This window comes from Electrophorus electricus, chromosome 6 (genome assembly GCF_013358815.1).
Source record: "Electrophorus electricus isolate fEleEle1 chromosome 6, fEleEle1.pri, whole genome shotgun sequence".
NCBI classification, from domain to species: Eukaryota; Metazoa; Chordata; class Actinopteri; order Gymnotiformes; family Gymnotidae; genus Electrophorus; species Electrophorus electricus.
This window is the reverse complement of record NC_049540.1, coordinates 5,910,799-5,925,798: the sequence shown is the minus strand read 5'-3', so window position 1 is coordinate 5,925,798 and position 15,000 is coordinate 5,910,799. Positions and strand designations below refer to the sequence as shown.

At 48.2% G+C, this 15,000-nt stretch overlaps 1 protein-coding gene across 4 annotated transcripts in view; it reads right to left on the bottom strand.

Moving 5' to 3' along the window:
* The window catches only part of abr (ABR activator of RhoGEF and GTPase), a 101,730-nt gene that overhangs the window by 47,103 nt on the left and 39,627 nt on the right, over window positions 1–15,000 (bottom strand). For 3 of the 4 annotated variants that reach the window (XM_035527716.1, XM_035527717.1, XM_035527718.1), the window contains 4 exons: window positions 11,773–11,871; window positions 7,994–8,179; window positions 5,419–5,526; window positions 3,915–3,975 (listed from right to left, as the gene is read on the bottom strand). In XM_035527716.1, the coding sequence (XP_035383609.1) occupies window positions 3,915–3,975; window positions 5,419–5,526; window positions 7,994–8,179; window positions 11,773–11,871 (454 nt within the window). Of the gene's footprint in view, window positions 1–3,087; window positions 3,197–3,914; window positions 3,976–5,418; window positions 5,527–7,993; window positions 8,180–11,772; window positions 11,872–15,000 lie in introns of those variants that run through there. The other variant, XM_035527719.1, reaches the window with a different exon arrangement.

Genomic DNA, 15,000 nt, shown 5'->3' with positions numbered 1-15,000 from the left:
ATCTGGAGTCTGGTTTGGCCAATCAGCAGTGTCCAATAACACACAGGCTCTGCAAATGAGACAGTGATGCAGCCCAGGGGAGGCTGACAGACCTCAGCACACCAAACACGCCAAACCCTGTCTTATAATACTGCCCCCACCACCACCACCCACCACTACCAGTGCCACATAAACACAAACAAATAAACAACTAAACAATCAACACTAACAGCCCCGCGGAAAGCCCCCACCTTTTCTCCCGCTGTGAGAAGAAGTAGCAAAATAGATTCGTTCCCCTACAGCATGTCTGGGTCTTTGAAGGTTCAGCAACTTCTCACTTCAGTGAACTACGATTCACTTCAATGAACTACACACACACACACACACGACAAAACTTAGGAAGAGGCACACACACACATACATACATGAATGAGCCTTGGTATCGGGCTTGTCTGATGTACAAATTAGACACCAGCATCTTAAACTGAAGATGTCACCAAGAAAATCCACTAAATTGCCATCACCAGCTACAGAGGAAACACTGTGGATGGGTTTACAAGTGCCTGTCTTGGACTCTTTAAGCAAGAGCGTGAATGCGCTTGTGAAAGGACACCTCTGGCGGCTGGTGTTAACATGGTCCATGACAGAGCTCGACAGTGCTGAAGCAAGGTTTCAAACAGAGCTGCCACTCTCCCATTCCATTTCATGCTGCTGGAAATGTCCGGACAGCTCATAAATAGTGCCTGTGTGTGAGTGCGCGCACCTGCATGCACGCACGGGTACACACGACTGCCTTGTCAATACAACCACAAATGACTGCACAAGCAATGAGGTCAAAACATACTGGTGCCCAGTACCAATGCCATCGTGGATTCTTGGCTCCAGAAAGCAACAACTAACAGGACTGTCACTGCCGCAGAAACTCGCTGCACATTGGTACACGGTTTGGGCTTTTGATGCCAATGGCATTTTTGATCCTCGCCGCTGCTACCAAGCGCATGCCATTCTTTACCTAGACCTGCCCCAGTTACCTCAGCGGAGGGCCATCAATTGGTCCAATGCTAGGCTTAGGCACGGCCCCACCAGACAAAGCCAGACATGTTTCCCATGTTTACTAAGCCTGGGAGAGAAGCTCTGATCAGCTGATGGACTGATTGCTCAGGCTTTGTTGGCCCTGCTCAGAATAGAAAAAAAAAAAAAAAAAAACCTTCCTGGCACTGTATGCACGTGCGCATGCGTCTGCTTGTGCTAGTTCTCAAAGTCACTATGGACAATATTATCAGATTAATCAGGGTATTGAAGTAGGTCGACCCCCCCCCCGCCCCCCTCTCTCTCTCTCTCTCTCTCTCTCTCTCTCTCTCTCTCTCTCTCTCTCTCTCTCTCTCTCTCTCTCTCTCTCTCTCTCTCTCTCTCTCTCTCTCTCTCTCTCTCTCTCTCTCTCTCTCTCTCTCTCTCTCTCTCTCTCTCATATCCACAAAGTCCAACTCAAGACAACCAGTCCGCTTCTGCTGTTCAGTACTTAACATTGAGAAATGGTCTCTAACGCAAATTCTAATTTATCTAAATACAACACTGTACTTTTCATCTAAATGCAACACGTCAGATTTACATTCGTGATGGCAAAAATGGAATTTACGCAATGAGATACAGAGCAGTGGGAGGGGGGGGGAAACCCTCATCTGTTCATCCTGGGGAAACCGTGGACTCACAAACCGCATGAGATCAGAGGGAGGATGGGAAGGAGGGAAGGACAACTATGAGCATTCCAAACCTACAGAACATCAGGGAAACCTCACCAGAGCATAAACACAATGGCCAATACTGAGAGAAACCGGCTGGCTGCACAATGCTAATGAGAGTCTATTGAATTCCATTTTTAGGAGTTTTCTTTAAAACCTGGCTTGGCTGGGCACTGCAGGCCTGCTCGGGAGATTATGGGGACGTGCTTGCAGTGGGATCTTGATCATTCCCAATCCCTGTTGAATGCAAGCTTCCCAAACCGTCCACAAGCCTCAGAGATTCCTGCCTGGCCTTTTAAGCGGCATGCACCGGAAAAAATGCGAAATGGGTGTTGCTGTCCAATTAGAATCCATCTATAGTCGTGTTAGCTGGCTTGATCCATAGGTGGTGCGTGAACACACTTGCCTTCACACACACAGGTCCCTGGCATAAATCAGGCGCGCACGTCTGTTTTCACCGACTGGGTGTGTTTCAGGACGTTTCGGGACATGGACATATTGGATATCAAGGAGCTCCTCGGAAAGATTTGCCTCTTTAAACTGATGCATGTGAAATGTCATGGTGTATCAACATTCTGTCATATGCCCCTGCCATGTGTGTACTGTAACACACACACACACACACACACACACACACACACACACACACACACACACACACACACACACACACACACACACACACACAGGTCCACGGGAGAAAAAACTTTCACTGACAAAACGTGACCTGCTTGTAAAGAGCAGAGCGCTGGTCGATCCGCCTTTCTGCCTCCTCTCCGTCCTGTCACAAGCCACGCCCCCTCCCCCACCCTTCGCATGCTCAAAGCTGCGTGCTTGCGCCGACTCTTAATTACCTGTCGCCGTGGTGACTACCGCTGGTGCATTGTGGGGGATTGTCCCCCACCAACTTCAGAGCTGGGGGGTGGAACTTCAAAAGGAAGTAGATGCAGAGGGGATGCATGAGCATGTGCGCAAAACACACACATACGGTTAAACAAAAAGTGTACAAAAAACACAAGAACCTTGCAAAAATAGGCACACAAGCACAAATCTCTCTCTCGCTCTCTCTCACACACACACACACACGCGCACACAAACAAACGCGCATTGCTGCTATGAGAACTGGCCAGACAGAGTTCAGATTTCTGACGCCAGGACATTGAAAAAGGTTCTCTCCCTGTGTCTCTCAGGTAGCTGCACACTACAGAGAGGTGTGAAGCCCCAGAGTACCCTGGCCGACGGGCAAACGCGAGCGAACCCCAATGGCTACAGCTACTGTCCCGCACCCGTGGCAAAACCCAGAGCAGCGCAGGAAAAGGAGCCAAAGAGCCCTGAGGCAGGAGAGCAAGGCGAGCAAAGGTGACGTTACCGTAAGTGCAGTTACAACACAGGCGCAGCACCAGTAGAATCTCCATGACTCTCTTCTCCTTCTCTCATCCGTCACTCCATCATCCCTCTGCCTCCGCTACTGCTCCGTCTTTCATCTGCGTCTGAGCTATCTGTTCTCTCCTCCCTCCCTCCCTCCCTCCCTCTCGCGCTTTCCTGTAACTCTCTCCCTCGCTCCCTCTCTCGCTCCCTCTCTCGCTGTTTTATATAGCTTCTTCAGTGTGTAGACAACAGAGGGATAGAGAGAAAGAAAGAGGATCAATGAACAAAATGTTGCACTCGATTCCTCCCACATGCCAAGATGCACAGAATGAATAACCAAGTGCCAACACACACACACACACACACTAAAGACAATGCATACACATGTAGACAGAAGCTGGGCTCTCAGAGTCACAGTTCCAGCTAAAGTACATTACAGCACTGCATGAAACATCATCTGTAAGTCGCAATCAGAGTGTCTCAGAATGGTGCAGTAAGCACAGGACTCCTGTCCTGTGTGTCCTGTCCCGTGTGTCCTGTCTTGTGTGCCCTGACCACGTGCTCTGCAGCTGTTCTCATCAATGAATGCTTTCACGTTAAACATGATGCTCATTACTTTTAGAACAATGCGACAATTCAGAACAATCTAGTATCTTCAACTGTGTAATATGAAGCTTCCCCCAAAACACGCTGTTAAACCCACAGCAAAGCATGGTGCAAAGGACTGCAATAGTGCCCGTACCAAATGCACATGCTCACGCACACACACACACACAGGCTCACACACATTCACGCACACACGCAGACACGAAAGGGTGTCTGTCTTACCTTCCATGGTGACAGTAGTCGTGCAGTCTTTAGAGTCTTTTGGTCCTTTGACCTTAACGTTCTGTTAAACAGAGAACATCATCTTCATCATCATCTACTGCATTAGACATTTTACACAGTTAGATATGGATCAGAAAACTGAAATGTTACCATGCTGCGTGTTACACACGTGTTCTCAAATGGATACATGTGGATACACTCGGATGCAGCGCCTTTATTTAAAGCTTTTTTAAAAAGTGTGTTCTCAGTGTGTGTGATTTCCATCATGGTGTTGCACACGTGTTTCCATGGTGTCATGTCAGATAAGTAAGTGATAGTAAGCAGGAGCACTGACAATGAAACATTCGTCCACAGCTAAACACACCGCAGCTGATATATCAGCACAGACACAGAAAGCAAATCCCCTAGCAAACCAAAACTGTAACCAAACCCTGACCAAAACTGTAACCAAACCCAGACCAGACCCTGTCCAAACCCAGACCAAAACCCTGTCCAAACCCAGACCAAAACCCTGTCCAAACCCAGACCAAAACCCTGTCCAAACCCAGACCAAAACCCTAACCAAACCCAGACCAAAACCCGGAACCAACCCCAGACCAAAACTGGAACCAAACCCAGACCAGACCCTGTCCAAACCCAGACCAGACCCTGTCCAAACCCAGACCAGACCCCTGTCCAAACCCAGACCAAAACCCTGTCCAAACCCAGACCAAAACCCTGTCCAAACCCAGACCAAAACCCTGTCCAAACCCAGACCAAAACCCTAACCAAACCCAGACCAAAACCCTAACCAAACCCTGACCAAAACCCTAACCAAACCCTGACCAAAACCCTAACCAAACCCAGACCAAAACTGGAACCAAACCCAGACCAAAACTGGAACCAAACCCAGACCAAAACTGGAACCAAACCCAGACCAAAACCCTGTCCAAACCCAGACCAAAACCCTGTCCAAACCCAGACCAAAACCCTAACCAAACCCAGACCAAAGGCCTAACCAAACCCAGACCAAAACCCTAACCAAACCCTGACCAAAACCCTAACCAAACCCAGCCCAAACCCTAACCAAACCCAGCCCAAACCCTGACTAAATGCCTAACCAAATCCAGACCCTGACCAAATGTCTAACCAAACCCTGACCAAATGCCTAACCAAATCCAGACCAAACCCAACCAAATCCCTAAAGAAACCTGACCAAACGCAGTCATACAGCATCACAAACTGCTCCAAGAAACCAGATTAGCTTGTAAGTCTTAGAAAGGTGTGTACATCCATAAGTCAATCATTAGAAACCTTCACTGATTAGAAACTAGGTGGAGGTGACCTCAGCTCAAACACACACCTCAGCTGTGTACCTCTAGTACAATACCCAGAGTGTAGAACACACCATCCAAAAACAGATAAAATTCATCAATGCCTGAGCTGACCTTTAAGGTAGTGCAGCCACACACAACGCCCTCATATGGACAACGGTGCTGTGTGTGTATAAATATATATATCACACCTCAGAGATCTTCTGAAACTGGGAGTTGGCCTGGCTGCATTTCTCTGCTGTCTCCAGGGCAACTTTGTAGTTGTCAACAAAGGCTTTGTAAACACCAAGCTGGCTGGCCTGAGAGAGAGAGAGAGAGAGAGAGAGAGAGAGAGAGAGAGAGAGAGAGAGAGAGAGAGAGAGAGAGAGCGAGGGAGAGAGACAAACCATGATGATGTTAGAGAGCAGGTAGGGGGTGCTACTAAACCCTCTCCCCCGTCCTCTGCGCTCCACACCTCTCGCCCCTCACCATGCCCCGCGTGCAGCCAGTACCACCAGCCGTGGACGACCAGCATTCTGCTTGCTGCTGTGCACACAGGGCAGGGGAACCCCTGCCACAGGAATCTGCAGGTCTGGAAGGATTCATCCTGTACGTGTGTGTGGTCTGTTAATCCATATGGTCTGTTTCATGCTGTAGCACATCCATTTCTCTTAACCTCCTCAGGGTTAAGAACAACCGCGCGCGCACAAAGTCGGCCACACAAACCCACCTGGCCAATCCGATGGTCACCTAGCAACCGCTCCTGGTCTGTTGCGCATTGCCTTTATATGCAAAGACGCTTACCCGGCCACGCACTCGCACCCACAAAATGGCACACAGACCCGTGTTTTGTCACCTATGATTTGAGGGTGTCAAAAAGAACATGTGTGATAAAGCAGTTGAGATGTGACTGAGTGAGACAATGAGAGAGGGAGAGAGAGAGAGAGAGAGAGAGAGATGGAGGGAGAAGGAACGAGAAGAACAGAGTGTGTGTGAGAGTCATCAGCACGGTCTCCTGCTCACTCTCGGGTTCTCTCTCCTGTACTTCCGTTCCTCGATTGGCCCTTCGTGCTTCTGTGTAGATGAGGTTGTTTTCAGAGCTGCAGGGTGTCTAATTACACCCACCATCTGCCTGCCCAATTCATATTGTAATATTTTACCATACACACGCCTTCCCAGTGACTCAGCTCAGATAGGTCCTGTCTGTTTGGAAGGTGTGTGAGTGTGTGTGTGTGTGTGTGTGTGTGTGTGTGTGGCAAAGTGAGGAAAGTTTTCTGTTGATTATGTGTCTGTTGCCATATGGCACTGAGCAAGAGTGAGAGGATGACATGCAATCATTCCCACTCACTAACGAGCACTCCAGACACTCAGCACTCCACCGATGACACGGTGCCAGTGCCAAAACCCCAAACGGTTCTGTGCTAATCCACTGGAGAGAAAAAAAATAAATAAATCAGTCAAAAACTGGTGCCAATCTGTCATCGTAATCATGCTGCTCTAGAACCAACAAAGCTTTGAAACAGGCCGCTGGCGAGCAGGGCACTAGAATTTCCAGTGCGCTTGAAAAAGCTAAAATATTATAAAAAGAAGCCCTTTCACACTGTAGGGTCCGAAATCGATTAGCTGCCCGCTCCATTTAACATTAATCAGAGATCAGATGCGAACGATGTGTTTTTCCCCCCGAATTCCACTGGAATTTTCCCAGCAGTTTCCGCAGCACTCATGAAAGGAAATGCCTGTGAACGAAGCCAAGCTCAAGTTAAGCTCTGATTAGCCAGCGTCCCGCCTCTGCGCCAGCCTCCAACACAAGAGCCAGTGCGTAATCCTGTCCACACAGCTGTGCTCCAGGCTCCACACTCGGCCTTCTACATTCATTAAAGGAGTCAGGAGTCAGAGCAACAAACAGACCGAGCACACCGCTACCTCCCTGGAGCTGACCAGTCACGTCATGCACTACCGACACACACCCACCTATGTGATGTTCTACACATCCACTTTTTCACCTCCTCCAAGTTCCGAATATATAGTGTGTGTGACAGAGATTGTACAAAATGATTATATATATATCAATCATTTTGTACAGTCTCTCTCACACACACTAGATAGATATATATATAGTGTGGGTGTGGGTGTGTGTATGACAGAGAGAGAGAGAGGCAGAGATCATGAGAGAGAGAGAGAGAGAGAGAGAGAGAGAGAGAGAGAGAGAGAGAGAGAGAGAGAGAGAGAGAGAGAGAGAGAGCATGCACAAGAAAATCAGAATTGCAGGGAAGTGTCTTTCAGTGACGTGCCTGGAAATGTCGGACCAGGTTGCTTAACGTCTGCATATCAAATGTGTATCTGCACTCCATTTTAGAGTGTTTTTGTAGCCTGAGAAGTTAATGTCTAGTACAAAAAACCCAGCAGTCTATTGTACACCAATTCATTTCAATGGAAGCAGGCTAGCCTAACACCTTCCTCTGATGTGGATACTTAGTGACTCTAACCGTAATAGGTCCAATAACAACAGCAACAATAGTTTTTTCACCAGCATCTTCTTCTGCATGTTCTCTGTAGCAGTGTGTCTGCAGATCTACGTTCTATTGCACACTAGAACACGTTATGTTCTCCCTTACTGGGTTTACCTCTTATGCTGTCAGGATAACAACTGTTGTCCCTCTCAACTTTAAAACCCAAGCGGGCAACAAACTTATGCAAACAGATGACTTTGGGGAGGATGTTCTAGCCACGCACCCTCATCAGCAAGCGGGGTGTGCGGGGGTGTGGGAGGAGTCAGCAGGTGCTCACCAGCTTCTTGAAGAAGTGCCCCACAGTGACCCTGTCGTTCCATTGCTGGATGCTGGGGAAGAGTGCGTCGTAGAACTCCTTGTGGATCTCGTAGATGTCCTGGATCTTGTAGAAGATGGTCTCGATCTGCTCCATGGTGAGCACAGGCTTGGAGGTGGTGGCCGTCGCCTTCAGCGGCCGCATGGGCTGGACAGACGAGGAAGAGGAGGGAGAGGATGATGAGGTATGAACCCGTGAAATGAGAACATTTTTCAAAATAATACAGCAATTCCAACTAAGTGGTAGCAATTTCTGGGGGGAAATAAAGAAGCTATTAATAATTAACAGTAATAAGTCCACTGTACAGACACAAAGCCGGGAGTTTGTTTATCCCTGGACATGGACACTAAGTGTAGATGGAAGTGTGAATGAAACACGAACGGAGAGCTGACCCAAGACCACGCTTTTCAAAAGGCCTAAACTGAGGGCCCTGATGTTGGAGAGTGCAAGAGAGGGCACGAGAGCATGGAAGTCTCGCTTTAGCCATCTCAACGCGCTACGACCACAGTCTGAACCGCCTGCAGCCTGGGGAAGTTTACGTCTCTTTGGTGTTTACACACACCAAACTCCAAATGCACACTCCACAAACACTTCCCACTCCAAATGCACACTCACCACTCCCCCACTCCAAACGCACACTCGCCACTCCAAACACTCCAAATACAGCATATTTGGTTTACTCTCTCCAGTGATGGCTGTGAGTGTGCACCACTAAAACAACATGAGTGCGCGTGTGTGTTTGTGATTTGCTGTTAAAAGGTCTGCCTGGAGGACAGACTGCTGTGATCCCATGGCAAGCTACAGCTGCCATGACACTTGATCAAGTGGACTAGGCCCCTCACCTCAAGTGGACTAGGTCCCTCACCTCAAGTGGACTAGGCCCCTCACCTCAAGTGGACTAGGCCCCTCACCTCAAGTGGACTAGGCCCCTCACCTCAAGTGGACTAGGCCCCTCACCTCTTTCAGCTCTTTCTTTGTCTTGAGAAAAATACTGAACACCAAACACACAGGAAATCAACACTAACCAAACTGATCAGAAGAGAGAGCTGAGGAACCTGGGCATGTTTGAGCGGTTCTCCAGTGTTTGAAAGCAAAGCGGGCCAGGTAAACTAGCTACTGCGCTAAGCAACCAGCCGAACAGCAGGTCTGGAAATATTAACTACTTAAATACATGAAGCACTAAAAAGACAGAGCAGTGCAGAAGTAATCAACTGAATTATTTAATTCACTGAGCTCGATACCAACATTTCTTCATTTGTTTTACTAGAAAGGCAAACTGATTGTTTAGGTGAAGTGAACATGAGTCATGTAGGGTAAGCCCATCTTAGTCCATCTATCTTAATCCACACGCACACAGCTAAATGTGGCAGTGCTAAAGCATTTCCTATTAGTAATTTTTCTTTTTCGAATATCAGCTAATATCAGGACATTACATTCTTTGCAGATCCTCTAACCCACACCCACATCACATTTGCCTGTATGTGAATGAGAGGAAAACTCTGTGTAGTCCTTGGCTCTCCCTGGTTAAAAACAATACCAGTATATAAAGTTAATGGAAAAGCAGAACAATACAGTTGAGTCAGTGTTTAGCCCAATGTTATTAACTACCCAACTAATTAATGGTGTTTTCATGTTACCTCTCCCTTATCTAACTCACAAAACAGCCTGAACCGAATGAGTGTGGTGGGCTACTTCCCCTCGGACACTGTAAATGCCCAGAACGCTGGAGCACAGTGCCAGCCAGCAGGTACCCCACACATCCTCCTACTGTGAGACATTCAAGGAAGACTGGGCGATCCCAGTCTGAGGAGAGAAACCAGTGTGTGTGCGTGTGTGTGTGTGTGTGTGTGTGTGTGCCGCGGTGGTTTTCTGTCCCAGACTAGCCCCACCAGCGGGCTGAGGGAACCGTCCTATAGCCCATTACACCAAACTAATAGCCTTATGGTACCAGACCTGACACACACACACACAGTCTGTGGTGCCTGTTTGCTCCTGTGAGAGAGAGAGAGAGAGAGAGAGAGAGAGGAGAGAGACAGAGTGCGCCCGAGAGAGAGTGAGTGCGTGTGTGTGTGTGAGAGAGAGAGAGAGAGAGAGAGAGAGAGACAGAGAGACAGAGAGAGAGAGACACAGAGAGAGAGAGAGAGAGAGAGAGAGAGAGAGAGAGAGAGAGAGAGAGAGAGAGAGAGAGTACCAGCCAGTCTGGTAAACACAAATTCTATTAATCTCTGCATGCAGGAAATGGGCCTGGTGTGCCAAAGACACAGGCTAAATGAGAGTGTACACACACACACACACAAAACATAACACAGGCTTTCACTCACACACAAAACATAACACAGGCTTTCACTCACACACACACACACACACCCACACACACATATTGGAGAGTTTTTCAATAAAAGCCCAGAAAATGGCAGCACCTAACAAAGAAGTGCTAATTCCTGTTTTACAAGCCCTGTTCCAGTACTGCATTAATGAGTGTTGAGCTGTGATGATATTTGTTCAAAAGAACAATTATAAGACTGCAAATGAATTAGTTCACAGCATAATTAAGAGACACAAGTTGTTGTTTTAAAACACTACAGACCTGTCAATCAGCAAAGCAGTTCCCTGGACAGAGCTGCGAGAGAATGTGTGTGAGAGAGTGCGTGCATTCAAGAGGTATAAGGAGAATAATTGATGACACATTCTGGAACATTGGTGTTACAAAACCAATCTAGTTTATGTTTAGTAATAAAGGTTGGTGGATGTGAGTGGAGGGGTAAAGCGTGCTCAGTGTGATGTGACGGTGGAGCTGACCCCCAGGCAGACACAGACAGGAAATGTCATGGTGAAACATGTGGACAGCGCAGGGCTGAGCTGGCTAGCTTCAGTGCAACCTTCCCACTGAAAGAGGAAGTGGCGCTCACAACTCTTAAACATGTGATGAGGGTGGAAGGGTAAGGAACGGAGAGTAGAGGAGTGGAGTGCAGGAAAAGCACGCACGCACGCACACACACACACACACACACACACACACACACACACACACACTCATGCTGGGGTCCTGTCAGCACCCATCACTCACACAGCCTCATACGCACATACACACACACACGCGCACGCACACACACGCACACGCAGGTGCACAGGCACACACACACACTCGCGCTCACACACACACGCACGCGCGCACACACAAACATACGCAACCATGCTGAGGTCCTGTCAGCACCCATCACTCACACAGCCTCATACGCACGCACGCGCGCGCACACACACACGCGCGCGCACGCACACACACGCGTGCACGCACACACACGCACGCACGCGCGTGCACACGCACGCACGCGCGTGCACACACACGTGCACGCACACACACACGTGCACACACGCACACACACGTGCACACACACACACGTGCACACACGCACGCACACACGCACGCACACACACACACACACACGTGCACACACGCACGCACACACACACGCACGTGCACACACGCACGCGCACGCACACACACACGTGCACACACGCACGCACACACACACGCACACGCACGTGCACACACGCACGCACACACACACACACACGCACACACACACACGCACACACACACATACGCAACCATGCTGGGGTCCTGTCAGCACCCATCACTCACACAGCCTCATACGCACGCGCACACACGCGCGCACACACACACACACACACACACACACACACACAGTCTGTGCATTCAGTAGAGTGTCAGTACATACCAGCAGTAAAGCCTCCAGCTGGTTAATGTAGATCTCCTCACTGGCCAGAAACCCAGACAGAACCAACTTCTTCATCTCCAGACCTTTCTCCATGTCCACCTGAGAGACGGAGACATGGAGAGAATAAATACGTATACCACATACCATAGACGACACCAGGAATCCACACACAGGACAATAAAGAGCATGCATGTCTATCACCTCACTATTTTTAGCTTTGTTTTGTTTTTTTATCCTTTCTGTGAAGGTCGAGTCCATCAGGACAGCGAGCCAATGGCATGAGCTGGAACCGCAGGGTTCACGTGGAGAGAACGGTCTCATATTGTAGAACTGGGGGAGAAGCCTCAGTTGGGCGTCCTCTGCTTTGGCCAGATCAGACATAGAGTGAATGAAGCAAGACGTTTGTGTGAAGAACAACATAGCTAAGATATGCCAGAGCAGTACGGCCAACGTGCGTGCGTGCGTGTGTGTGTGTGTGTGTGTGTGAGAGAAACACCAGGTCCAGTCAAGCCTCAGTGGTTAGAAGCTAGCCTACTGCAGCACTGTTCCAGTATTGTTCCTTCTCTCTGGTTTGCGTTAGGGGTCTACCGAGTATCAGCCTGACCAATAATCAGGTATTGACTAACCTAGCATATTGCCCATTATTGAAATCAGCAACTAAACTTGTTTTCTTGCTGATAAAAGCATTTTTGATATGCATGTTCCTTTCTGACAACCACGTTTTTAAAAAAAAAACAAAAAAAAACGTGGTCTGGCTTGAAATGTGCATGACACATCAAGTACAATCAGCAATAACTTGTGTAGTCTGTGTAGCACACACAGTGCGACCGGATTGGAGGAAACGTGGACCACACGATGAGCTCTTTTTCTGTGCTCGGTTGCTTTACCTGTGCAGTGAGAGTAAAGGTAAGAACATGTCCAGCCAATCAAACGGCCCAGCACGTGAGAGTGAGGTTTCTTCAGGAATGGGGCCCACACTGCCTCCTCAGTGCTTTGAGCGTGTTCAGAATGTGTGCCTAAAGCCCGCTTGGTACGGCAAGTGCAGTGAAAAGTAAGAAATTAAAGGACGTTAACTCTAGTCTACAATTTTCTCCAGCTCAGTATCACTGTTGTAAAAATATAGCATACTGTAGTTACTGTCAAATGTTCATTTAGTGCAAGTTGTGAATAAAAGTAGTTTTTCATACTGCAAACATAAAATAATCGGCCCAATTATCGTTTATCGGTGTCCGTGCCCTAGTTTGTTCAAGCCTTGAGGAAAGATTCTGAGGTAATGTCGTCAGGCGTGGCTGCAGACACCTTGAAAGTGTGTGTGTGTATATGTGGGAGTACTTCAGAGAGTTGTAAACACAAAAGAGCCTTTCAGAGTTAAGCCTTAGGAGAATTCAGAAAACCAGAGAGAGAGAGAGAGAGAGAGAGAGAGAGAGAGAGAGAGAGAGAGAGAGAGAGAGAGAGAGAGAGAGAGAGAGAGAGGAGGGGGGGGAGTGAATATACAACTTACAAACCATTACTTCACTTTTTTCTCTAGATCTAAGCCATTTAGATGACATCATCAAACAATTATAGAACAGTGACTGCAAAACCATCAGCACAGCTCTACTGAGAGGGATTCAGAAGCCTTAATGTGTCTGGCTCCTTCTCCTGCAGTGGACGTTCAGGCCAAAGGAGATTACAGAATCTACAAAAGGTTGGTGTGTGTTTACACAGAGGAAATGTTCCACCCAGATGACTAACAGTTAGTAAACCTGACAGCTGCCAAATATTTCCTGCCTCTGAACTCACCCACACTTCAGCTGGTGGAGGTGTGTAGGAACTACTAACGCCAGTACACATGCATGCACTCAAATGAGGGTTTCTGTGGGATTTGTTCTTTACTTCTCCCCAGTTACATTTCAAGTTTAACTCCACTTCCATTTCAGGTATATTTCCTGTGTGTCTGCGTTTTATTTGCACTACGTTGCGGTGGGGAGAGGGTCTGGGATGTTTTGTGTTTGGTCATAACTCTAAAACCAAGTTTATCACCGTTTTATGTACAAGGTTCAAATAAAGCAGAATCGCCAACTACACTCCAGCTCCTATGCTCCAGTCACACTGCGGGCCTGCAGAGAACTGGCTACCTGAGTCATTTTTCGAGTCATTGGTGGTGTGTCTTGTTTTTTTCTGTTTATTTGTTTTTGATTATGATGTTGATGTTTTCTTACTCCTCCTAGACTAGGGTCCTGGTAGGTTATTATTTAACACTTGTACCTGGGTATGGTTTAAAAGTACTTCCTTCCTCCATATCAGGGTCACCAGCCTAGGCAGGAAACGGGCCGAGGGGTGCGTGACCCCAGAGAGGGGGGCAGCCCTGACCCACACCGGACCCAGGTAATCGAGGCCTGGCCGGGCTTGGCTGGTCACGTGCGGAAGGGCTTGTACCGTGGGGCCAGAGACAGCAGCCGTGCGGAGGCCGTCCTGGTGCTACAGATTGGTTCTGCCACCCGAACTGTCCATAAGGCTGCTGGACCCAGACTTCAAGATATCTGATCATGATTTCACTCATACAAATTACATAATGATTCCAGTAACCATGTCACACATTTGGACAAATGATACAAAGCTTAAAAATACAGAGAGCTATTAAAAAATAAATAAAAAGGAGGAGCATGCATGCATTCACGGGCAGACAGACACGCACGCGCACACACAGCCCAAACAAAAATTACTAGCATTATGTAAATGCTGACCTTTCACTGGTCCTGTTTGTAGCTACAGCCCAGAGGGCCACTGGGAGCTGACGGGCACGCACACACGCACACACGCACACCCACATGATACATCATATGTAATAAAGTTATGCTATATCAAACATGGTTATTCTGTCAGGTCTGATTACAAACATTTTACAAGTCCAAACATTCCTATTAGACTTCTGCTTTTTTGCGACATGCCTAAATGTTTCTGTCACCTACCTAGGACAGAGGAGTAGAGTGTTCTCCCGTTTGCCAGTGAAAGTGCGTCTCGCTGAGCTAAAGCCGGGAGACGCAGCGTCTCCTCAATTTCCCCAGCTTCACCCTTCACCCCACAGCGCCGCCTTCATGCCCCCCAGATCTAGCCTCATGCCCCAGAGTTCCGTGCTGATGAAAGCTCAGCCCAACACTAGTGTTAGGGCTTGGCACGGTAAGAAAAACATATGCAGGGGACCGAATGAAGGGTCACACACTGGAGAGGAAGTGATGGAGAGAGGGT